The sequence below is a fragment of the Equus przewalskii genome, chromosome 5 (genome assembly GCF_037783145.1).
Source record: "Equus przewalskii isolate Varuska chromosome 5, EquPr2, whole genome shotgun sequence".
Lineage (NCBI taxonomy): Eukaryota > Metazoa > Chordata > Mammalia > Perissodactyla > Equidae > Equus > Equus przewalskii.
Genome location: NC_091835.1, coordinates 76,224,429 through 76,248,102, shown reverse-complemented (window position 1 = coordinate 76,248,102; position 23,674 = coordinate 76,224,429). Strand labels below are relative to the sequence as shown.

General features: G+C 56.0%; 1 protein-coding gene across 2 annotated transcripts; it reads left to right on the top strand.

Moving 5' to 3' along the window:
* Positions 1 to 44: 44 nt before the first annotated feature.
* Positions 45 to 23,468, top strand: CTDSP2 (CTD small phosphatase 2). 2 transcript variants are annotated; one of them, XM_008524263.2, is made up of 8 exons: positions 45 to 712; positions 13,825 to 13,973; positions 15,752 to 15,790; positions 16,220 to 16,321; positions 16,931 to 16,987; positions 19,200 to 19,292; positions 19,432 to 19,617; positions 19,816 to 23,468. In XM_008524263.2, the coding sequence occupies exons 1-8, from the start codon at positions 649 to 651 to the stop codon at positions 19,939 to 19,941; spliced, it is 816 nt and encodes a 271-aa protein (XP_008522485.1). In that variant the 5' UTR covers positions 45 to 648; the 3' UTR covers positions 19,942 to 23,468. The 2 variants fall into 2 exon arrangements, with proteins under 2 accessions (XP_008522485.1, XP_008522486.1); XM_008524264.2 differs by lacking the exon at positions 15,752 to 15,790 and having other exon boundaries at positions 333 to 712.
* Positions 23,469 to 23,674: the final 206 nt, after the last annotated feature.

The following is a 23,674-nucleotide window of genomic DNA, read 5'->3' as shown; positions in this document are numbered from 1 at the left end:
ACCACGCCCCCTTTTTCCGAGAGGGCCAATCGGAGCGCCGGAGCGGTTTCAAGTCTCCCCCGCCAGCCTGCCCGCCCGCCACCCCACCCCCCTCGGGGATTCGCTTTTTCTGTAACAAAATAGCAAAGCTCCGGATGTTCTGCAGCCCAGGCCGCTCACAGGTGGAGGGGCCCGGGGCCTAGGACCGTGCTCCGGAGCGGGAGGCGCCGGCGGACCGTGGAGAGGCCGGATCCAGAGCCGCGAGGCGCGCGGGGGTGGGCGCTGCAGCCGCGGGTTGTTTATCTGGAGTACGGAGGGGAGGGGGGAGCCTGGAAACCGCCCCGTGTCCCATTTCCTCCTCTTGTTTTCGCTCCGGATTCTCCATGTTGGACCCAAACTGAGGAGCCCGGAGCTGCCGCCGGGGGATCGGGGCCGGGGGCACCCGGGGGAGCCGCTGCCCGGGCCGCCCGCTCTCCGTACTGGCCGCCTCCCTTCCCGGCCCAGGGAAGGAACGAGAGCAGGGATGTGAACAGCTGTGGGAGTCCGAGTCTCGGGAGCCGGAGCCGGAGCCGGAGCGGGCCCCCGCCCAGGCCCCCCAGCCCAGCCCAGCCCAGCCTGCGCGCCCGCCGGTCCTCCCGCCCAGCCAGCCCGGGCCCGCGGGATTGTTAGATGGAACACGGCTCCATCATCACCCAGGCGCGGAGGGAAGACGCCCTGGTGCTCACCAAGCAAGGTAGGGGCAGCAACTTCCCAAAACTTTGCGTCGCCCCCGAGCGGGGAGGGGGCTAGCAGAGCCCCGAACCGGAGTCCCGGCCCCTGACCTCCCGGGACTCAGAGCGGGCGATTCCGACCGGACCGCCTAGTCCATCCGCCCCCGCGTCCCGGTCCGCACTCAGACCCCCGTGGGGGCTGCGCGGGGCCCTTGCTCTCGGCGCCCGAGGGGGAGGGGCGTCATCCGCGCAGCTGTCACCCAGTCCTGCACTCCCTCCCCCCGGGCAGAGAGGCGGAGGGGTAGCGTTCAGAGCGGAGTCCACCCGCGTTCGCCTCCTCCAAAGTTGGGGGTGGGGTCGTCGCCTTCCCGCACCGCAGCGCGCTGCTGCCCCAGGACCGCGGGGAGGGTCTGGGAGGGGGACAGAGGGGTCCCGAGCTGGAATGGAGCCAGGACTGGAGTCCAGCACTTCCCAGGGCCCCCCCAGCCCGCGGTCGCTCAGGCAGCGGGCAGTGACTGCGTCCAGCGGGACTTGGGACCAAGTTCACCGCCCAGAGGCGGGGGCGGCCGCGGTGGGGGAGGGGCCGAGCCCTGGCGGCGCGGAGCGGGCGACCCAGCGCTGGGCCCGGGCCTGGCCCTCTGGCGGCGCGGGGCTCCCGCCGGGAGAGCTGCCCCCGCCGCTCTCGCCGAGCAGACGGCACGACCCCCGGCGGGCCGGAGCCCCCGGCCCCGGCGCGGCCCGCGGCGCACACAGCGCGTCTGTTTGGCCCAGGAGCCGTGTCCCTGGTTACATAATTCGCCGGATGGCAGCAGACCCGGCGTGTTTCTGAATCGCGCAGCGAAAAAGTGCGAGTTCTCCGTGGGCAGCGGCTCGGGTGGAGGCCGAGGGGTCGCGGGCTCTCTCGGGGGGGCTTGGGGACGTGCGCGGGGCGGCCGAGGCGGGGCCCGCGGGGGGACGCGCGCGGAGTTTGCTCCCGGTGGAGGCCCCGAGACTCCCCCTCCCCCACAGTCCCCTTCGGGCCTGGAGGAATGAGGAATGTGTCTAAAATAGCGGAAAGAATTTCTGCGGGGAGTGAGACTAGTGTCGTTTTTTCTGCAGAACTTCCCGGACTGGGGCCAGTGGGCCGAGCCGGGAGAGCACGCTCTCCGGGCCAGATTCAGAGCGCTCTGGCCCTTCCCTCGACCCCCAGGACGGGGCGTGAAGGACCAGTGCTGCCGTTCAACTTGGTGAGGCCTAAAGCCTGATGGGGGCCCAGCTGCGGGGCCTCCGTGTCGCCCCACCTCCCCCTCTTTGGCAACATTAGTCAGCAGGTCACTTATTCCTGGGGTTCACGGTCCCAAGGAGCTCCCCCCACTTGCCTAGGGGCAAAGAAGCTGGGCTGGTGGTGGTAACCTTTCTCTGATTCCCGTGGGGGTGGGGGGCAGAGTATGCTTTCAGCATCTCTGGCAGTTCTTTCAATAAGTCTGCCCTGAGGTCGGGTAGAGCCTTGCCTGCCCAGACCCCAGACCCCCAGAAGACCCCTGACTCTCTGCTCTCCTGGTTGCCTCACTACCCAGGCAGTGACCCAGGCTGCAGCGTCGCCCTTCTGCTGGCTGCTTAACTGTGCTGAGGGCTGAAGGGAGAGGCTTCCTGTTTTGATAACTTCGCTCCTGACTCCCCACTCTCTGCCCATCCTCATCCCAAGGAAGGACCGAGAGCTAGCGGGAGGTGAAGAAATTTGGGTATGGGAGGATTCCAGAGGGGGCAGTGTTTGAGAAGGGAGCACAACGCTGTGCTTTCCCTTTCAGGTCCTCTCCTCCTGTAGGGGCTCAGGAGGGTGCCTTCTGGGTGAAGGGACCTCCCGAGGAGTGAAGGAGAGCTGGTCTGCCAAAGGGGCATCTTACAAATCAGAGCTGGAAGTTTCATCCAGCGGGGCGAAGGGTGGGGAACAGAATAGATGACAGCAGAAAGCAACGCAGCTGGCTTCCTGACAGTGTTTAGTTGCTGATGTTGGTTGGATCTTCTTGGAGTTACGTCTTTCATTTTCTTTTTTTGTGTGGTTTGTCCTTTAAACTTACCCCTGGAGGATCTGAATTCTCAAGCCAGCAGCTGTGGGTCTGTCTTTCCCCATGTAATTTGATTGCATTCCAGAGGAGACATAGTTTCTTCCTGGGCTGCTTGGGCACCCAGCAACCAGCAGGCCAACGTTCCTGCATCTTTAAAACAAATCCTACATCTTAAAAAAAAAAGTGAGAGTGAGGAACAGATGTTTTAATTAGTTCCTTTAGGAGTTCCTTGCCTGCCCTGTCTCCACAGCATCCCATCTCTAGGTCCTGCCTCCTTTTGGAAAAAGGAGGAGTGAGTGGCAGTTTATTAATAAGTAAATTTCTAGAAAAAAACAAATTGCTCCTAGCTCGGGTGGTTTTTGAGTGAAGTTGTTTGCCGTTGCAGGGTTTTCTCCTCCTTTAGCATTCTGTTCTCGGAGCTTTAAGGCTGTCTGGGTGCGTTGATGATTCAAAAGTAATTACAGTAGGGAAGGAGAACAAAGTTGCTGAAAGCGTCGTTGATAAAAGGACCCAAATTGGATCATCTTCCCAGACAGATGGGTGAAATGGCTTCCTGGTACAGCAGGGACAGGGTTCTGTGTAATATCAAGAGTAAAAAGGAAAAGTTAATACCAGTTTGGCCAGAGGGTGGCCAGTTCTTGCAGCCCCCTCCGAGGGTGTTGCCCCAGTGCTGGGAGGTTGTGCCGTGGGCTTTGGGGTTGGTGGGGGAAAGCCCAGGAAGCAGGTCAACCCTGAAGCTCCCAGCAGGAAATGAGGAAGTGGAGACAGCCTCTTCCAGAGCTCCAAGCAACCCAGGGACCCTTTGGGGGAATCAGGACCTTTTTTGTTTTCTGGGTGACCTGATGCCCCTTCCTTCCCGGGAGAGGGGGAGGAGGCCCTGGGTGGTTATCTCACAAGTGGAACTGAGCACATTCTGGTAGCTGACCATCCCTAAGAGTTAGGATGATAGCAAGTCTTTCCAGCTCTTGCTTTCTCCCCATGAGGGAGAACTTCTGCCTCATTGTCTCATGAAAAAGCCCAAACGCCTTTCACTATAGTTGTAGCTAGGCCCTCCAGTTGAAAGGCTTGGCTGGAGTCTCATGGGGCTTTCTTCCTTAGCTGGCTCATGTGGGTCCAGGGGGCGTGCCTATAGCTGGCTGCTCCTGCGCCACTGGCTGTTCTCCCCTCCTGGCCCGGTCCTGGTTGTGGCCTCTTTGTGGCGTCTGAGGCTCGCCCCTGTGTCCCCTTGAGAGTTTTTCCCCCAACTTGGAGTAGGGTAGGGGCCTGTGTCGTGACTTAGGCTTGTGTTTGCTCCCTCCCCAAGGACGCCAAGGGATTGCTGCTAGCTCAGCAACAAAGTTCTTGAATGCCTCATCTCCTGGGGCTGGGAGTTTGCACTTCTGCTGTGGCGTTTGACTTGCAGAGTTTTCCGCTGAGCAGGACTTAGGAATTGCTGTGAAAAACTCCTCTGGAGATGGCAGAGGTGGTGGTGTTCCTGTTTCCTGTGTCTCTTCATAACTACGGGGGTCTTAAAGAAACTGGGTGGTAGAGAGGTCCCCTTTCATCCTCTCTGTGGGACCTTCCAAATCCCTTATGATCATGGACGTTGTTAAAATTCTAAGTACTGTTGAAGTCACTCTTCTAGCTGAGGTGAATGATGCTCCCAGCCTGTCTATGGAGAATTAGTTAATGAAGTGTTCGGGTAACTAAGTATGGGAGAGAAAGACAATATGTAAATATATACATATTTATATGCAAATATATATTTCTTCCTCTTCCTCCTCAACTTTCCTTTTGCTCTCTTTTGGGTAATTTGGAGTCTTGTCTTTTATTCTCATTTTTGGGAAGGTTGATTCTTGGGCTGGGTAGGGAGGCAGGGGCAGCAAAGTGTTCATTGTTACTTTAAGGAATTGTTCCAGGAGCAAAATTGGTTGCTTCAGGCCTGGGTGCAAATCCCTGCTTCCCCTTCACATTGAGACTTGACAAATCACGGTAGTGTTCTGAGTGACTTATCTGTAAAATGGGAATATTGATGTCTACACTTATCTACTGCGCAGGACTTAGTAGGTAATTGATAAAGGTTAACGGCCTTCTTTTTTACACAGCGAGACCACTCCTCTCTTCCTCCTCCGCTCCCCCAAGGACACAGTGCAAACAGCACATGGTCATGTGGGTTTTATTGTTAAAGACAGGTGGCCGGGGTCAGAGGGGACACTGATGTGGGAGCTTGGGCCTTCTGGAAGGATCAATCTCTGAGGCTTGCGCACGGCCTTGCTGCACGGCCCTCTTCTTTGTGTATGTGACTTGGGATGGGGCTTTAGCTGCACTAATTTGGGTAGCATGTGCCTTGGGGCTTTTGCCATCCTGCCTGGCACCTGGGCCTGTGGGGCGGCGGGCGGCCGGGAGCCTGCACCTCCTGTGAAGAGTCTCTGAAGTCTAGACCTTCGGAGCAGTTGCTCACCTCAGAAATGGATGTGGTGAAGACTGGAGACAACTGTGTGCTGCGTTCTCTTAGGCTGCATTTGCTTTGAGAGTTACTGAACCCAGTGACATTCAGATTTCTTTTAGGAAATTCTAGTAACGAGGAGAGAAAGAAAAACTGGGTTTCAAAGAGAAATCGTTGTTCGTAAGTTCTGTGTTTGCTGCTGTGGTTTTGGGGTGCAACACTGGGAAAGCACAGAAGCGACATCAAACCGTTTCCATCCTGTCTCAGGCCGGCCGGCCGGCTTGGGAAGCACAGAACTTACTTGCTTGTCTTGGGGACGAGGGCTTGGGTGTGGCCCTGACGTGACTCCCTCCCCCTTCTGAAACGGAGGGATAGTTCCCAACTAGAATGCAGATGAGCTCATTAACATGCAGATCTATGAGGGCGCTAGTAGAAATCAAAGTGGCGAAGTTGACTTGGAACTGGACGCCTCCCTGGCCCAGGGGCCAGCGAGCACAGCGTTTCTTCATCCGGCAAAGTGCCCAGCCTTCGGGTCTGAGGGCCTGCCCCAGGGCTGTTATTACAGAAGGGGCCTCCAGCCAGCACGCAGCCTCCCTCTGGGCAGGAGGTGCATGTGTCCTGTTTTATTCGTCAGCTATTCTGGGGGTCAGCCTTGAACCTGATCTCTGAGCGGACCCTCTGACATTCCCTTTCCCTTCCAGGTCCTCCTAGTCCTCCCCGCAAATCAGACTTTGCTCTTAGTCTCTTTTTATTCTCTACCTTCTTTTATCTCTTGATGTATGGATAGCTCTTGCATCCTGTAGGATTTGCTCTTTCCCACCCGCGCTGTTTTCAGGGAACAAGTGTGGCCTCAGCCCCAGTGAGCCAGGCAGAGTCACGGGAAGGCCCAAGCTCAGGATGCGGGCCTGCGCAGGCGCCCAGGCTGAGGGCCGTGGGTCCCAGCCCTCCTGTTGTTGTAGCAGAAAGGGGCTAGGGCCCCGCCTTCAGAGGAGAGGTGCCTGCGGGGAGAGATGGCAGGCTTGGGTCTTTTGACTGGATGATAGACTAGAGCAAGTGCCCCAGAAAAGAGAAGCAGACCCTGGGGCACAAGGCCACAGAGACCTGCAGACTCTGAGCCACCGAGCTGTGGTGGGGGAGGGGCCGCAGGGACTCTGGCTGAATCCCCCTGAGGTCCTGGAAGGGTTGGTCAGGGACCGCTGGCCATCTTTAGACATCGGTTTTCAGCCAGGGACACAAATCAGAATCTCCTGTGACACTTACTAAAAATACAGACCCCACCTGAGTCCTACTGAATCAGAGCATGAGCAGGTGGGCCGGGCCTGCGTGTGTTCCAAATGCTCCCTGTGATTCTGACAGGTGTCCCTGGAGAAGAGCCAGGCGAGCACAGCAGTGGCCCCAGCTGCCTGCTTAGCCCCAAGCAGGAAGAGTCCCCTGGAGGGATCCAGTGTTGCTGTTTGTTAAAGATGCTCTGGCTCCTAAAGCGGAGTCCTAAAGTGTTCTGAGGGTGAATGGACAGAGTAGTGATCCCGGCAGAATTTCCAGAGCGCTTACTGTGGGCCAGGTGCTGTTCCTAGCGTTTCGTATCTAGTGTTTCACTGAATCTTCACAATGACCTTGTGAGATGGGAATTATCCCCACTTGACAGGTGGGCCCACCTCTGCTGAGAGAGCCAGAGCACCCTGTGCAAGGGAACACGGGCTCCAGAGTCACGCCTTAGCCGTGGCCCGCACTGACTCCTTTGTGCATTGTGCATTCCACTTTTTAGAGTGCCTTTGAGTTCACACTTCAGGTGATCTGAAGCCACCTTATAAGGGACCATGCAGTGTAGACCTTTCCCAATTGACCTGCAAGGACACTGAACCCCAGAGAGGTTGTACTTTAGTCAAGACCACAAAGCTTTTTGAGAGGTTGAAGTGGGGCAAGAGCTGGCTTTCCCGACTTCTAGCTGAGTGCTGTCTCAGGTGGACATGCCTATACTGGTTGGCTGGTGCCAGGTGAAGCTCAGGGGTGCGGAGGAGCAGGTGAGTTGACCCAGGAGTTGGGACAGACTCCTTGGCAGTCCTTCCTTGGCAGACTCCTTCCAGTCCTTCTGCAGAGGCCAGCCACGAGAGGAAGGAAGGAAGGAACTGGTTGGCCAGCCTCAACGAGTGTGAGTGTGAGTGTGTATGTGTGAGACTGTGATTGGTTTTTGTGGAGTCCCGGAAAAAACCATTTCCCAGGTTGGCCCTGCCACTACCTCTGTGTGACCTCTGGATGAAATCTCTGGTCTCCTTCGATGTGAACAATGTGAGATGGAGACTGAGATAAGGCTATGGGAGTGGTATGTCCTTGATGACTAGCAGCTGACACTTACTGAGCGTCCACCAGGGCCCAGGACACACCCTGAGCTGCTTGTCATTCTCGTAGCTCTATGAAATAGGTAACGTTAGCGTCCCACTTTACAAATGCAGAAACAGGCCCAAGGCCACATACCTGATACTGGGCAGAGCCAGGATCGAACCCCAGTCTCTGGCACCTGTGCAACCACTCTGTTTGCTGGTCAGAGGAGAGACAGTGGAGGGTCCTCGGCTTTGTCCTGTGCCCTTCGCTCCTCTTGCTCCGTCTCACTCTCACACGAATGTCACCTAAAACTGGCTTTCATAGCTGGAGGGCAAGGAGACCCTGGATTCTCCATGGTCTTCCACCAAGTCCCAGCATTCCAGGAATAGGGCAGAGAGCCCGTGCAGGAGCTGAAACAGCCCCCAGGAGGGTGTTTGTGTCCTGCTTGGCAGGTTTCTCTTAGCCTCCCAGCCTGCACGGGGGCCTGCTCAGCACCTCCTCAGCGGGAGAGGGAGACTCAGGGTGGGCAAGTATGGATTCTGGTCCCCTGCAATGACATCGCTGCCCTAGCTGGCGCTGCAGGGGGCGAGGCTCCTGCTGGAGATGGTACCTCAGGTCTGTGCCTGCTGCTGGGAGGGCCATCAGATCACTTCCTGACATCCACCCAGAGCCCTCTGGCGTGGGGCTGGGGCTGAGCCTGCTGCTGACCCTTCTCCTGGGAACCCCACCCCCACTCCAGCATGTTTTTAAAGCGTGTTAGAGCTGCCCAGGAGGGTGCTTTGACAATAACTCTTTTAAAGGCTGTTTCTGAAATTGATAGAGTATCTTGATCATGTTTTGGAAGTTGCCAGTAATCCCCTGCCCCAGAACTGAGTCCTTCTTAAGGGAATATCCCCAAACTTGAGGTCCTAAGTTGAGATCAGTGACCAGATTGCAGGAGGGGGCAGGGAAAAGGTAGAGGCAAGGTAGTGAGCGACCTGTGACCCTACCCCACAGATGGCATTAAGGACCCAGGACTGAAAGAAGTCTTTTCTTAGGCAGAAGAGAGAGAGCTGCAGGGAGCCCTCCTGCCCAGGGAGAGGGAACTAATGGAGACGTCTGCGCAGGGAGGATGGCCCAGATGCTGGCCACAGGGAGGGCACCAGTGTAGAACATGCTGGTGTGAGCCAAACAGCATAGCTAAAGCTACTTTTAACAGTCCGTACCACCAGAATCACAAGTGCTCTTTGGAACTTGGGAACTAGCACTGAGCTGGGTGAGGCCCTGCCCGCGTTGTCACCCAAAGAGAACGGTGTTGGCAGTTGGGCATTGTGGAAACGGGAACCCCCTCCACGTTGTTTCTAGCCTTTTCTGTGTGGGGGAGGTCTAGGCATTTCTCACCCTCTTGTTCCCCTGCCTACTCACCTGCTGGTCCAAGAGCCCTTCCGTCCACCTGGCACTTTAGGGCCTGTCCTTTGCCAAGGCACAGATGCCCCTTGCTGAGGACTTGGGAGGACTCCTCTCCTTGGGGAGCCCCAATCAGATGTGTCTTGGCTGCAGGGCCCAGGCGGCTGGCCAAGAAGGGCCGGAAGTGCTCCAAACACTCTCCTCCAATAGCTAAGGGGAGGGAGGCCCCTCAGAGAGGCCATTTTATAGTGATAGCCGGACTAGAGCTTTGCGGGGGATGGGCGATGGTGGAGAAGGGAGTGCTTCTGAGGGATGAACCAAGGAAGCATCCTTCTACATGAATGGGCTTGTTAAAATGCAGTAGCCTGAGAGCTTGCCTTCTGCCGAGCCCCAGGCGATTTATGAGGAGTTCCTTTGCTGGGACACGAAGCTGTGTTGTTGGCAACGGTGATATCTGAACCTGACCTTCAGAGGAAGGTTAAAAATAGTGTTGTCCTGGCAAAGCCAGCCTTCATCTCTGTGTGTGTGTGTGTCGCGTGTGTGCATATGCATGTACCTGCACATACTTCTTAAGAGGCAGAGGCAAATAGTGTCCCCACCTGGTGCTTCTAGGGGGCAGTGGTGGTGGACACAACGGGAGAGGGCATCGTTGATCTTGAACGGAACAGCCTCACCTGCTTTCCTCTCATTTGCAGAATACCATCCCGGGAGTTTACAAACTGGAAAACCACTTTTGTAGTGGATTGTTTTGACCTTTTGGAACCGCTCACGATCAGAGTTCCTCTGGAACCTTCCTTTCTCTTCTTTTCTTGGGCTTCAACCACATGCTGGAGGTGGGAGGGCTCCTGATCTGTTGCTGGCCTCCTGGAACAAGGCCCACAGTGTTGCCATGTCGTGGTCGTCTCCCCTTAGATGATTAACTCAGACAAGCACAGCATTCAGCTTTAGTTTGCACAGTGCATCACAGTGCATCTCTGTGAAAACAGTAAGTCTGTTTATCCTTTCAGTCAGGAGTGAGGTTTTGCTGTTCTCCCAGTTAATGGATGAGGAAACTAAGGCCCAAGGAGGCTGTGTGGCTGAGTCAGTAGTTGGCAGAACCTGGCCCCAGCCCAGGTGAGCCTCAGAGAGGGAGGAATACCTCCCATGTCCCCCCACCTTCGCACCCTGCCTCAGTAGGAAGTGGGGAGCTGGAGGGGTGGCCCCGCTTCCCTGTTCCCAGCCACCTGCACACTTTCTTCTTAAGCCCGAGCTCCCCCATTAGATCTGTGCTAGTCCTCTTGACATCCAGCCCCATACCAGCTGTTTAGAGCAGGGAGAGCGGATGCACGTCAGCAGCTGGGCAGCAGGGGAGGGCCGGGTGTCCACAAAGCAGGTAGCCTACAGAGGATGAAGGAAGAAGGGTGACCAGTTACAGGGTCACATGGCATCCTCCAGAATCCTGCCCTCCTTCACTGGGGAAGCTGTTTGCCTTGAAATCCCCATGGGCCAGGAAATCCTCCTGTGCCCAGTGTTCCTGTCCTGGGGAGGGGGGGCCAGCGTCCCTCCCCATCACAAATGGAGGGGTGGGAGTGGCTTGCACCTGGCTGTCAGGGACACAATGCTGCGTGCTGGCTGAAAGGAGCCCTCTGCAAGGCTCTCTGACACCAGTTTCGCATCCCACTCTGGTGTGTGTTCCCCTCACCCTTAAACCCGCTGAACAAAGCAGGTCTTGGATCAAAGCTCCTACTCCAGCTCCTCCCCTCCCCCATTGTCCTCTTGATCATCGAGAGATAGATGCGGTCAGAGCGGGTGCAGGGAGCCCTGGAGGGGAGTTCCAGAGCCTCGGACTGTTTACTCCTTGCCCCCTTCATGGCCTGCCCACGAGGACAGCAAAGAAGAGGCGCCTGACCCCAAACTGATCCTTTACCGGCCCAGCCTAGAGAGGAGTAGGGAGACATTCTAAGAGACCTTGCGAGTGCCCACAACCTCCCAGTTCTTGCAGGGGTGGATGCACATGATGCCCCCGAGCTGCTGGAGCCCTTAGGGGGCAGTGATTAAGACCCCTGGCTCTGGGTTCAGGCAGATCTGGGTCCAAATCCTGGCTCTGCTGTCAGACTCCCTGCGTAACCCTCAAGCAGCTTACTTAATCTCTCTGTGCTTCACTTTCCCTTCTGTAAAATGGGGAATTCATATCTACAAATGAGTTTGTAGTGAGGGTTAAATGAAGTGATGATGTTGAGTCTTAACACAGGCTTGGCCCGTCATCGGTGCTCAGTAAACATGACCGAGGCCCAGAAAGACTGAGTGGCTTGCCTCAGGTGCTCAGCTCCTTCAGAGCCCGCCTTCTCCTCACATAAAGGAGTCTTCTCTGTTTCTTTGTCTTCTGGGCTATTGCAAACCAGTGAAGGCTTCCACAGGTCCTGGCTCTGGAAGTGACAGAGGCCCTGGAGGCCCCGGAGTCATTCACTCAGCCAGCCAAAGTTACTGAGCACCTGCTCCGAGGAAGGCCGGCTGAGGCCCCGTCAGAGGCAGCCATGTTGGGGGGGTGCTGGAGAGGCCCTGTTGGGTTCTCAGGGGCAGTGTCTGTAAAGATCAGGACAAAAAGCCTGGAGAAAGACTGAGGGAAGTGGGGCCCCAACGGGGGGGGGCGGTATTGAGGACGTCTGGGGTACTGATCTTGCTGTTGGGGGTCTGGGGTGCCCTCCCCAGGCGCCACAGCTCTGTGCTCTGCTCTGAGTGCCTGCCCCCGAGGTCAAGGCATTTGTGGTCTCTGAGGCCCCGGGACTGCCTGGTCACATTGTGTTTTTGAGAGACCTTCATCCCCTGCAGAGTCCAAACCAGGCTGAGGAGCCCCCGCCCCCACCCCCCCAGCCCCTGTCTAAGGCTGAAGCTCCTCTGCCTGTCCGGCCTCCCGCAGTGGGCACCAGCAAGGCCTCCTCGTGGCCCCAGCCAGCTGCCCCTTTCACCTCCCTGCCTCTCAGGATTACTCAGCCTTCGCAGCGTCTGTCACTAAGATGCTGAGTGCATTCTTGATGGCCTCTCTTCAGGAAAGGCTTGGGCTGTGTGGCCTTTTAAGAAAGGCTTGGTGCCCGGGTTAAGCCTCTGATTGTGGTTCTGCGTGAAGAAACCATAAACCAAAGGGAAAGCAACGGTTCAGCCTTGGTCTTGGAGCTTTGTGTCAGCGTCTGCTTGAGTCCCTGGGCTTGGAATTGGATGTGAGCCATGCAGGCAGGTGGAGAAGCTGGCCTTTCCCTCCAGTTTCTGCCTAGATTTTTAAGAGTAGGAAAAAGTCCAAGGAACGCCTCATCCTGCCGTCTGTACGTGCTGGGCTCTGCTCTAAACTTTGTCTCCTTGATACAGGGGCCTTGGGGGAGGTCCCCAGTGCAGCCTCTTTCTTCATGACAAAATCCCCAGTCCCTGGAAATCTTGGTCCTTCCACTGGGACCAAGAGCTTGAGAGTGAAATCTAGGTTTTTAGGCTAATTGCTGGGGAGATCTGGCCATTTTCTAGAAGGTTCCTAATGGTCATAGCAGTGTCAAGGGATCTGGGCTAACTCAGGGAGGGGAGGGAGAGAGAGCTCTGGACCTGCCGCCCCAGGTGCCTGGCCTGCATGTGCAGGCAGCCCTCGAACGCTCTGAGTCAGAGCCGCGTCGGTTGTCCTGGGGCCTCAGCGGCCATTTCCTCACCCTTGGTCCTGGGGAATAGTTTGGTTTTCTCTCCTCCTCTCCAGGGGTACACAGGCAGCCCAGTAACTGGATGTTAAATGGCTCTCCCATCACCAGTTCTGCAAAGGCCACCTGGGTGGGTGGTGCTGTGAGGACTGAGGCTGGGTGGCCCCCATCACATTGCCTGTCCCTTCCCTTCTTAACGGAAACAACACGGGGAAAGTTGTCCTCATGCCACGTTCTGTTTGCCTTCCTTCCCCCACAGAGACAGGGGCACTTCCAGCGTTTATTAAAGTGGGATAGGTCGCCTTTAACCCCTGGGTCGGCCCCACCCAGGCCTGGGGAGAGGAGACCTGTGGCTGAGGACCATTCTGGCAGTGGGTGTGTGGCGCCACCTCCTGGTCACAGTTCCCACCTGGTCGTCTTCCTCTTGCTCAACAGTTGCTGGAACAGTTCATCTAAAAGCAAAAGGAACTTGAACAAGAGATTCTGAAGTCCACTTCTGGTTGACCCTGTAATGACCGTAGTGTTTTTGTGTCAACTTGGCCTTTCTGGGGCTGCCTTGCCAGGTCCCTGTGTTTCTGAAGCTTGAATCGTCAAGGCAGGACTGAGCAGCTGTGGTCTAGACACACGGACGGCAGCCTAGAGCCCACGCTGGATGTGTGTCCTGAGGGGTTGCTCTGCATGTGGTTTACGATCATCTCCAGCTCCATCTCTGAGGGGAGGGAGTATTAAGGAAAGTGCTTGGAGTGTGGGAAGGAGACAAGGGCGTGAACCGAGAGTACGGCTTCCTCCTGGGGGCTGCAGGTGTTCTGTTTTCTAGTCTGGTTTTTGTCTGGCTCAGTTCTGCTGCCGCTGAGCAGAGCTGGAGCTCCACCTGCTTGGAGGCATCCAGGTGACTCTCCTGTCCAGGATGGGTCGTCTTTGGGAAACTGGTGTTAGGGAGGATTTTTGTTTTTGTGAGTTAATTTTGGGGGTCCCTTCAGGGTGTTGCTTCCTGAGCGGCAGGACCCCTGAGTTTGTACCTGGTCCATCTTTGAGCCTGTCATGTCCCCTGTCCCCCCTCCCCCACTGTGGAACCGAGAGCACACCCTTTGCAGTTCATTTCCCACGCAGAGCAGGCATTCCTGCTGTGTCTGCTTTAGAGAGAAGGTGTTGGAATAAACATGTACGCTTCCCTGTTGACTGTATTTGGTGGTTCGCCAAGCTCGTGCTGGGTGCCCTGGCGGAGCTTACAGACTAGAGGGATATGGGTACGGGGTAGCTGTGAACAGAGACGCCCTGTGGCTAATGCCTCATCAATCCCTCCACTCTAGGCCTGGTCTCCAAGTCCTCTCCTAAGAAGCCTCGTGGACGTAACATCTTCAAGGCCCTTTTCTGCTGTTTTCGCGCCCAGCATGTTGGCCAGTCAAGCCCCTCCACTGAGCTCTCCACGTACAAGGAGGAAGCCAACACCATTGCCAAGGTAGCTGGGTCGGGTGGTGTGATGACTGCCAGGAGGGCACTAGAGAGGGCCCCGTAGCCACGGCAGGTGGCGGGACGCCTTGCCTGAGGTCTCAGAGACCTCTGGCTCAGAGGAGGCCCTTCCTTTGCCCTTCCTGTGGTGGGCCATTTTCTTTCCTTTGCTTCCCATTTGCACGGTGGGCCATCTGCATGTCCCTGTGGTTTCTGGGGACCCCTGCAGTCCTGATCCTTCCAGGTTCCGGGAAGTGTGCAAGGCACTTTGCATATATTGTCTCCTGTGATCCATGTAGCAGCCCTGCAAGGAGATTGCCAGGATGCCCAGTTAGACCTGGAAACTGAGACCCAGAAAGGTTACCTGGCCCCGAAGAGTTCATGGTTGATAATGGGTAGTGTCGGAGTTCCCACTCAGAGCTCTCCGGCTGGAAGGCCTGTGTTCGTCGTTGTTGCTTACTATGCAAAGCTACCTTCTGGGCTCCTTGACTTTCAGGGAACCGAGGGATTGAAATTCTACCACACTCCTGACAGCCTCTTCCAGCTCTTACCTGTGCCTGTGGGAGACATTTGGAAACGCATGGGTGTCTTTGATCCTCACAATGACCAGAAGATATGTCTGGCGTTTCAAGGGTGGGGACAGCCCAAACCAAAAATCCTACTGCCCCCAATGCCGTTGGTACTTTCTGAAATACCAGGGTCTGGCTATCCTTCCTCTCTCTGAAAACCAGGCTAAAGACATGTCCATCAATCAAAAATCACTTCAGCATCCAATAGGGGAATAAAGTACAACATGACAGCATTACTGAGCGATTCATTTTTACAAAGAGTTCACAACAACATGGAAAAGTATTGAGTTGCAACATTAAGTCAAAAAGCAGAATGTGAAATTATATATAATGCAAAAAAAGACTACTAAAACAAACTTGAAGGAAATAAACTAAAATGCATTTTTTTTATTTAAAAATGCAAAAACAACATTTTTTTCTTTGTTCTTTTTTTTGTGAGGAAGATTGTTGCTGAGCTAACATCTGTTGCCAGTCTTCCTCTAGGTTATGTGGGAGCCGACACAGCATGGCTTGACCGTGGTGCTAGGTCCACTCCAGGCATCGAACCTGTGAAGCCCAGGTCACCGAAGCAGAGTGCGCAAACTTAACCACTATACCACAGGGCCAGCCCCAAAAACATTTTTTTTTTTTTGTAAGTGCTAGGATATTAATTTTTCTTCAGGGCTTCCATAAGAACGCTTACTGCTTTTTACAACCATAACAACGTTTTTATTATTAGCAAAAGGCGGGGGAAGCCTTTCCGATCTCTGCACTCCACCTGGCCTCACATTTCGGGACCCGAAAGTGGGTTCATACTGGCTTACCTGATGTTTGGTACGGGCTCAGGGCCCGCATCTCTCCCCCTAAAGAGGGCAAAGAGAGCACCCATTCTCAAGGAGCAGCCCGAGGTCCAGGACTGAGAGGTTCAGCCACCGCAGGGAGGAGTAGATTTTGGTTCTGCCTCTGCGGCTCTGCATCTCGTCCAGCTGAGAGGTGGTGGCAGCAAGAATGGGGACCCTGTCTTCTCCGTCCTTCCTCAGGCCTAATGTGGACAGGAAGCTTTGGCCTTTCCCCTTTCCTACCTGGCCCTTAAGCCACTTTTGTCATGTCAGGACCTTCCAGGGGGCGGGGGTCTTAGGGAGAAAATTACCCTCCAGGCCTGAGGCAGAAGCAGTGGGCTTTAGACAGGTCAGGGAAGGTGCTGGCCACGTGGCGCTCACCGCCTCCTTCTCTCCCACAGTCGGATCTGCTCCAGTGTCTCCAATACCAGTTTTATCAGGTATGTGACTGATGGAGTGCGTGCTCAGAGGCCTATACCCTGTGATCCCTGCTAACCCTGTGGGGTGATGCCCACCCTTCTCGGGGCCTGGCTGGCCACCTCCCTGCCCTCAGAAGCCATTTGTTCCAGATATTTGCAAGGGCCCATTCTGTGCAGGGCATCAGATTTTGGGGGACAGCCCGTGTCCATCCCACAGCAGCACTGGCTTCCATCTCCATGTCCAGAGCACTTCATAGGCCCCAAGGGAGGCGAGGCCGAGGAGCCAGCACAGTCTCTTCTTTCTCGACCTCTTGGCCTTCAAGCGGAGCCTCTCTGGGTTGCAGCCTGAGCTCTCGTCTCCTCGACAAGCCCAGGTCTTCCCAGAGTTCCGCTGGGGGATTGTTGGGGCTTTCTTGGTGGCAGATCTCAGCAGCCTGCCTCTGGTTTTAGATCCCGGGGACCTGCCTGCTCCCAGAGGTGACAGAGGAAGATCAAGGAAGGATCTGCGTGGTCATTGACCTGGATGAGACCCTTGTGCATAGCTCCTTTAAGGTAACTGGACGTCTGGAGCCCTTCCCACACCTGTCGTGGGCTGTCTTGTGAGCCTGGTGACAGGTGCTGTGAGGTGACCTAAAGTTGACGATAGAAAAGCGATCAGAAGGAGGAGGGCTGGGCTTCTGGCATTTGGGCCATGCTGGCACCACATATCCGGAGGCCACACTGAAGAATGTTGAGTAGGAACCCCCCACTCCCCCCAGTCACTGCCCACAGGCTGCATCAGCCGCCCCAGGCATACAGCACGGGGAGCCACCAGGGCTGTGTACTGGGCACACCTCACGGGGTTGAGCCTTGGACTCTGTGCCTCTCCACTGTGTCAGGATGTTTGTTAACTCTGAAGGCCCTGAAACTCTCAGCTCAGGTAGAATTTGGGGTTGGTGGTAAGTAGGGAAAGCCAGGAGGGGCATCACTCTCTGTAGTGCAACCAGAATCGCTTTGCAGGGTGGATGGTAGGAGGAGCTTCCTGGAGTCACTCAGACCTGTTCCCGCCTTGCCTCCCAGGGGCCTTTGCAGTGGCTGTGGCAGGGACTGGGGTGCGGCAGGCAGGCAGGGTGCTTGTCTCCTTCCAGCTGTGCTAACCTCATTAACTTTCCTGCCTTCCAGCCAATCAACAATGCAGACTTCATAGTGCCTGTCGAGATTGAGGGGACCACCCACCAGGTGAGCTACCTGCCTGGCCGCCCCGGCTCCTGCGCCCTCCTCAGGGCTGGTGTTCCACCAGTGATCCCTTTCCTGTACCTTCAGGGTTTTTTTGGTGAGGAAGATTGTCGCTGAGCTAACATCTGCGCAGTCTTCCTCTATTTTGTATTTGGGAGGCCGCCAGAGCGTGGCTTGATGAGCGGTGTGTAGGTCCGTGCCTCCTCAAACCCCAGGCGACCAAAGCCGAGTGCACAAACTTAATCACTACACCACTGGGCCGGCCCCCAGTCTCTCCTTTTTTATTGTGACCTTTCACACTCAAGGCTTTCTCATCTTAAAAAAAAATTGGCCCTTATCTCCCTTTAGCTGTCACCTTTTTTCTCTCTGCAGCCAAGCTATTTAAATTAAATAGTGTTATTTAATAATGATAACAGCCATCACTGACTGATCACCCCGCCGTGTGGCATGCACTGTTACGTGGTTTATTACACTTTCTCTAATCCTGAATAGTTGGTGTCTCTCCCTGTTGTAGGCAAGGAAGCCGGTACTAGCTGTTTTTTCTCCTCCCTGTGCCCCTACTCTGTCTAGCTGGTGAAATTCTTCCTCTTCAGCCCAGGCATCTCCTTTGGGAAGCTTTCCCGACTCTCTTCCGCTTGGGCCCCTCCACTGGATTCTGCCCCGGGAAATGCTCGGTCCGTACCTGTCAAAGGGCACTTGAATCTCAGTAGGGTCAGGCTCTGGCCCTGCATAGCCTGCTCCGTCCAGGGTTCAGGGTCACGTGGTGTGGCTCATGAAACTCCCTTTACTCAGAACACTTGCCCAGAAGGCTGCCAGCGGGCGCGAGAGTCTAGGACCATCGGGAGCAGTGCCCTGGTGGCCCTGATGCTTGACTGCATGGCCTGGTCAGACAGGAGCTCCCTGCAGGGAAGAGCTTCGAGGCTTCCACCAGTGTTCTCACTCTCCCGTGTCCGTAGAAGCTTTCTTACCAGCACCACCCCCAACTGAGGGCCCCACCAGGCCCAGCGCCAGCCCCGCTCAGAGCCAGGCTTGGCCCTCGGACTGCCCGGCCTCTGCCCAGCAGCCCTCTCCCGTCTGGCTGAGGTATAGGGATCTGCAAAACCCACAGGGAAAAGACGAAGGCATACTTCCAAACAGACAAATAGGAGGTGTGAACTCCTGGTTAATGAGAAGAGGCGTGAATGATGAAAAAGGGATGAGACTCAGGTGGGGGCTGCCTGTGGAAGGCGAGTGTTCAGCACAGTAGCGAGGAGATGCCAAGCTTGGTGAATAGCCAGCAAGAGGGAGGAGCTGGTTGAAGAACTGGCAAATTCAAAGGGAGCCAAGTTGTGGCTGCCTAGGGCAGAGGGTCCCTGCTGCAGAGCCAGGGGGTCTGGTGACTGGTGGCCAGTTCAGGCCACTCCCTAGAGGGAGAGTCAAGCAGGCACAGGCTCGCTGAGCAGGGAGTGACGTGGTAAAAAGAGCCCTGAAGGAGTGGTTCTGTTAGCACCTGTGTGGGCTGGATGAGCGGGAGGGCCTGGAGGCAGGGGAGTGACAGGCTGCAGACCCGTGAGGGACATGCAGCCGACAAACCTCTTAGGCCCAAATGTGCGAGACTGTGAAAGGTGGACAGGAGTGTTAGGGCCGGCTGGCAGGAACAAGCACAGAATGGGTGGGGGGCACTAGAGCAAGACACTGCAGGGTGTCTGAGCTCAGTCATTGAGGGAAAAGTTGCTCCTCCTGGTGCATTTCAGAAGCTGTGTGAGGGCATGAGGTTTTAGGAAGTGTCGGCAACCTTGCCTGCTGGTGACCTGGACAGACTGTCCTGCCAGAGCCAAGGACAGGAAGCCCCCGTAGAGGCTGTGGCTGGATTCAAGTAATCCAGGATAGGCTGTTTCCATCTGTGAGGCCTATTCTTGATTACTTGTTTCTGGAGGCAGCTGATGGTTCGCCGCCGGAAGCAGATGGCTCCTGAGACATGGGTGTATACGTTTCTTCCTGAGCTGGGTCAACGTTGGGATCACTAAGCCCACAGAAGCCTAGTGAGGAGGTGATGCTAGTGCCCTGGTCTGTGGGGAGGCCTCCAGCCAGATGGTCCCAGAGGCTGGGGTGCGGGCATCTGGACAGAGTGAGGTCTGAACATACTTGCTGCCCTTTGTGTGTGTGGTGACCGTGACCAGCGCCGCCACACTCCCCCGCCCAGGGATGCCTCCAACCAGCCTCTGCTTTCCCTCAGGTGTACGTGCTCAAGAGGCCTTACGTGGATGAGTTCCTGAGACGAATGGGGGAACTCTTTGAATGTGTTCTCTTCACTGCCAGCCTGGCCAAGGTACCTGGCGGGAAGGGGAGCAAAGAACTGGGAGCAGGTTTGGCAGCCACAGGGGTGGTCCAGCGACTCCTTGCTGGTCCGCAGGATGCCACGGGGAACCAGCACTGCCTCCAAACAAAAACCCCTTCTCTTCTCCCAGTATGCCGACCCTGTGACCGATCTGCTGGACAGGTGTGGGGTGTTCCGGGCCCGCCTGTTCCGTGAGTCCTGTGTGTTCCACCAGGGCTGCTACGTCAAGGACCTCAGCCGCCTGGGAAGGGACCTGAGGAAAACCCTCATTCTGGACAACTCGCCAGCTTCGTACATCTTCCACCCAGAGAATGCAGTGAGTGGTCCAGACACGCCCGCGCTGCAGGGCTGGGGAGTCCCTGCCCCGCGTGGGAGAGGGAGTGGGTGGTGGAACCGAGGGCTTTACCAGAGGAGCACACCCCCCAGGTGGACCCAGCCAGCTTCCAGGGGCTCTGGGGCAAGGGAGGGAAGAATTGATGGTCGGGAGATTGATGCCACCTTCTCTCTGCCCCAGGTGCCCGTGCAGTCTTGGTTTGATGACATGGCAGACACTGAGCTGCTAAACCTGATCCCAATCTTTGAGGAGTTGAGCGGAGCAGAGGATGTCTACACCAGCCTCGGGCAGCTGCGGGCCCCTTAGCCTCCCCTGCTTCCAAGCCACGGCCATCCCAGTAGGGGACTTTCCTACACCGTGCCTTTATGATCAGCCTGACAGACAGAGCGGAAGCTGGAGCATCTCACCCAGTGGGGCCTGGAAATAGAAGTGATTGGAGAGAGCCTTAGGACAGGTTAGATGCCGAGTGGGCAAACACCAGGCCAGCCGTACCCAGAGCAGCCCTGAGTTGGGTTCCCAAGATTGTGTGTGTGTGTGTGTGTGTGTTTGTGTGTTTGTGTGTTTGTCTTGCCTTGAACTGGGGCCCCGGGATGTAAGTGTTTCAGGATAAGGGAGAACCCGAAAGATCGAGACTCTCCCCGAGTTGGTTCATCTCCTGTCCAGTCATCCTGAGAGCACCCGAGCTCTGTGGAATGAAGACCATTGAAGGCTCCATTGTCAAACCCACGGCCTTCCTTCAGTGTTGTCCGGCCTATACCAGGGGGAGAGGCAGGGTCAGAGGCTGCCTTCGGGTGCCCCAGGCACACACTTTTCTGAAACCTTTCTCCAGCCACCTGCTGCAGACAGACGACATTTCTGGAAGATGAAAGCTTGTTGCCAGAACCAGTAGCCCCAGAGGCCATTAAGTCCTGTGGCCCAAGGGCTGCGCTTGCCTCCAGCAGCGTGCCTGGCTGAGCCCTCTCCGGGTCTCCCTGAGGCCTGGGCGCTGGGCCTGCCTCCTCAGCACCAGTCGTAGTCGAGCCTGCGGGGAAGGACGTCTTCTCCCTGGCCTGGGAGAGGACAGATAACTGATTTCCGTTCTTTTGACTGTTTTAAAATTCTCTTTCTAAACGTGGAGTGTTGGGCCTGTTTTGTTTCTGACAAAGCTGCAGTCCTGGGCCTGAGGTGAATGTGGGAGGTTCTCGGGGTACAGGGAAGAGGAAAACCCCAAATGCGTGTGTCGCCTTGGCTTGCAGATGAGCTGCGCTCGGACTGTGTCCGTAAGTCTGCTCTTCAGGGATTCTCTGCTGGTGCTGGTGCTGGTGCTGGTGCAAGGACTTCTGTTCCAGAGTCTGGGAGGGGCACTGGGGCCTGCCCTGGTGTTCTTGGGCAGGGCTCTCTCCTTTGTGTCCTCCCCCAGGGCCTGGCCTGTGCCGAGCAGTATCTGCTCCAGTCCCCGTCCTTCCCGCCTGTCGCTTTTTCTCTCCAGGGCCTCAGAGGCACCCCTGCTTTTCCTGGGCTGAGGGGAGGGGTGTTCTCACCATTAGTTGGCCAGCCTCCTGGCTCGGGTCGCAGGTGGACCTCCCCCCACCTGTGCTTTGCGCGGCTCTTTCGAAGTTTCTCAGTAGTAATACTTTAAAAAATAGTCACAAAACGAAGTTTCCCCAGGATGGAAAACAAAAGAGGAAGTGCTGCTGTCATTGGGAGCACAAGGGCCCCCCAAAAGGGAGCCCCACCTCAGCATCACTGCCTTAACCATGGCCTCCCCAGGGCTGGCTGGGGTTCTCTCTTCTCTGGCCTCCTTCCTCTGGGCTGGGAGGGACTTCCCAATGCCTGTCTCCGTTTTCTCTAGAGGCAGGTGTCACAAAGCATTTGGAAATTGCTTCAGGTGTGAGGACACCTCCCACTCAGGACTCGTCCATATTATCCTTTCCCGTTTCCACAGTTTTGAGAAAACCAGGGGGTGGAGCAGCAGCTTGGTGTTCTGAGTGGTAGCTGGCTGACGAGCACCTTTCTCTGGCGTTGTGATGCCGCCTCCACTCCTTGTCCCAAGGTTGTAAGGCCTGGTCTTTCCCTTTGGTGTCACAGAAGTGGAACAGATTCCCCAGGGCCCACGTCGTCTTTTCCCACAGCATCATTTCCTGGTGCCCGCAGGGTCCTGCTGCAGGTGGGGGAAGAGGGCTCAGTGCCTGCCAGGAACAACATCTCCTGAAGGAAAATGGGAGCTGGCCTAGGCTTCCATCCTGATACTGCGGGAGGGGCCTCTCCCTAAGCCCGGCTCTGAGGGTTAGCCCCTGTGCCAAATCTGCCGTCTAGGCCTGGCCAAGCTTTTCTGACTAAATAAGCAATAAGGCTCACAGGTGATCCAGGCCCAGGACCCTTCCTGTGCTCCTTTGGGTCATGTTTTTCCAGGTGAAGGAGGAGCCTGTGCCACCCCCTTTCCTGTTAGGCTTGTCCAAATGCTCCAAGCCACTTGGGACCAGAGCCCAGGATAGCTCGGGTGCGAGTGGCCCTGCTGTGTCTGCATGAAGCCTGCCCTGCCCACCTGCCGTTCCTCAACACAAATGCCATATTCCCACTTCCCCTCTCCTCCTTTCCCCGGAGAAGCCAGTCAGCCAAATAAATCTAAACACAGAGTCCGTCCATGTGGACCAGAGCCAGCTGAAGTCATGGTTTGCTGGTGGTTTCCAGTTTCAGTGTGTTAGGAGCAAGGGATGATTGCGAAACTTGCTCTCTGGAGGGATCAGCCACACTCGTTGTGGAGGGAGGCAGGGTGGGGTGGGAGCCAGTTCATCCCAGGATCTGCCCTAGGGCGTCCCACCAGCCCTTCCCGGTTGAGGCTGGTCTTCCAGAGGCAGTAGACCCCCGGGCCTGCTCAGCCCCAGTTCAAGCCATGCCAGGAATCTGCCCGCCTGCCAGGTTCAGTTCTTTAAGGTGCCTCTTCAGAGACACAGTGTGTCTCTCTGATTGGGCTTCTAAATCAAAAGCCTGATGTTCGTGTCCCTCTCATAGGGGGAGCTTTGGACACAGGACCAGTTTGGAGAGGGTCGGGTAAGAGTTTCCACTCTGCACATTGTAGAGGGGACGCTCGCTAGGCCCACGGGTCCCTTACTGTAGAGAAGTTGAGTCAATTTGCCTTCAGTTAACCTGGGACCTTCTGTTGAGTTCCCTCCTGCCTCCCAAAGATTTTGACCATTTTGTGAGTGTAGAAACTCACCTCTGTTAGCAGTGGCCCAGAAGCTTCTTTGTGCTAAAAGCATGGGAAGTCCAAAAGCAGTCATTCCCTGGGAAATGAATCCCATTTTATTCTGCTGCCCCACCTTGTCCTGAGGCCTCTCGGTAGGGCCGCCCCCTGCAAGGCTGTCCCCCTCCCACGTCCCAGCCAGGCCACGTGTCTGTGGAAGGCCTGTCCCCTTCAGGTCTTCAGGGGCTTACTTACCACTTCCCTCAGTGGCTTTTTGTAACATGGGGGTTTCGTTTTGTTGTCTTTTTCTTTTTTTAAACACCGGTAAATCTTTGCGTTAAGCAGAGAAGGGACTGCAGAGGCCTGGCCCGCAGGCCTGCCCCTCTGGGCCAAGAGCTGCTTTGCTGGTAGTTACCCCAGGGGGACAGTTCAAGTCGTGCCACTTTCCCTTCATGATGCCATTTGGAGGGCGGGATCTGCTTCCCACTGTGACTGGGCTGTGGGGTTCTGACTACCTTGCTCACAGATTCATGGTTTGATAAATTTGTTGTATTCAAAAACTTGAAATGTAGGACGCCATTAAGTGTCTGTTATATTTTTGGAATATTTGTATTACTTACAATTAATTAATAAAAATGGGTTTAAAAAAACCCCATTCCAGGAATGGGAACTGCCTCCTGGCCCTGCTGTTCATTTGGGCCCTTACTGGGCACACCCTTCGTCCTGCGCAACCCATCTGTCGTGATGAGGCTGGAGCACCCAGGCTGGGCAGGCCGGAGCCTCCGGCTGGGAGGCCGGCTGTGGACTCAGCACCGGGCTTCTGCACAAGGTCACAGAAGTCTGGCTATGTTAACTCTTCCCTGGCTTCTGTTTGGA

Excerpts from the sequence above, each read along its gene's own strand:
- CTDSP2 (XM_008524263.2), top strand. The coding sequence starts at position 649 with ATGGAACACGGCTCCATCATCACCCAGGCGCGGAGGGAAGACGCCCTG. Across the intron at positions 13,974-15,751 it reads AAGCCAACACCATTGCCAAG|TCGGATCTGCTCCAGTGTCT; the intron begins GTAGCTGGGTCG and ends TCTCTCCCACAG. Across the intron at positions 16,988-19,199 it reads TTGAGGGGACCACCCACCAG|GTGTACGTGCTCAAGAGGCC; the intron begins GTGAGCTACCTG and ends GCTTTCCCTCAG.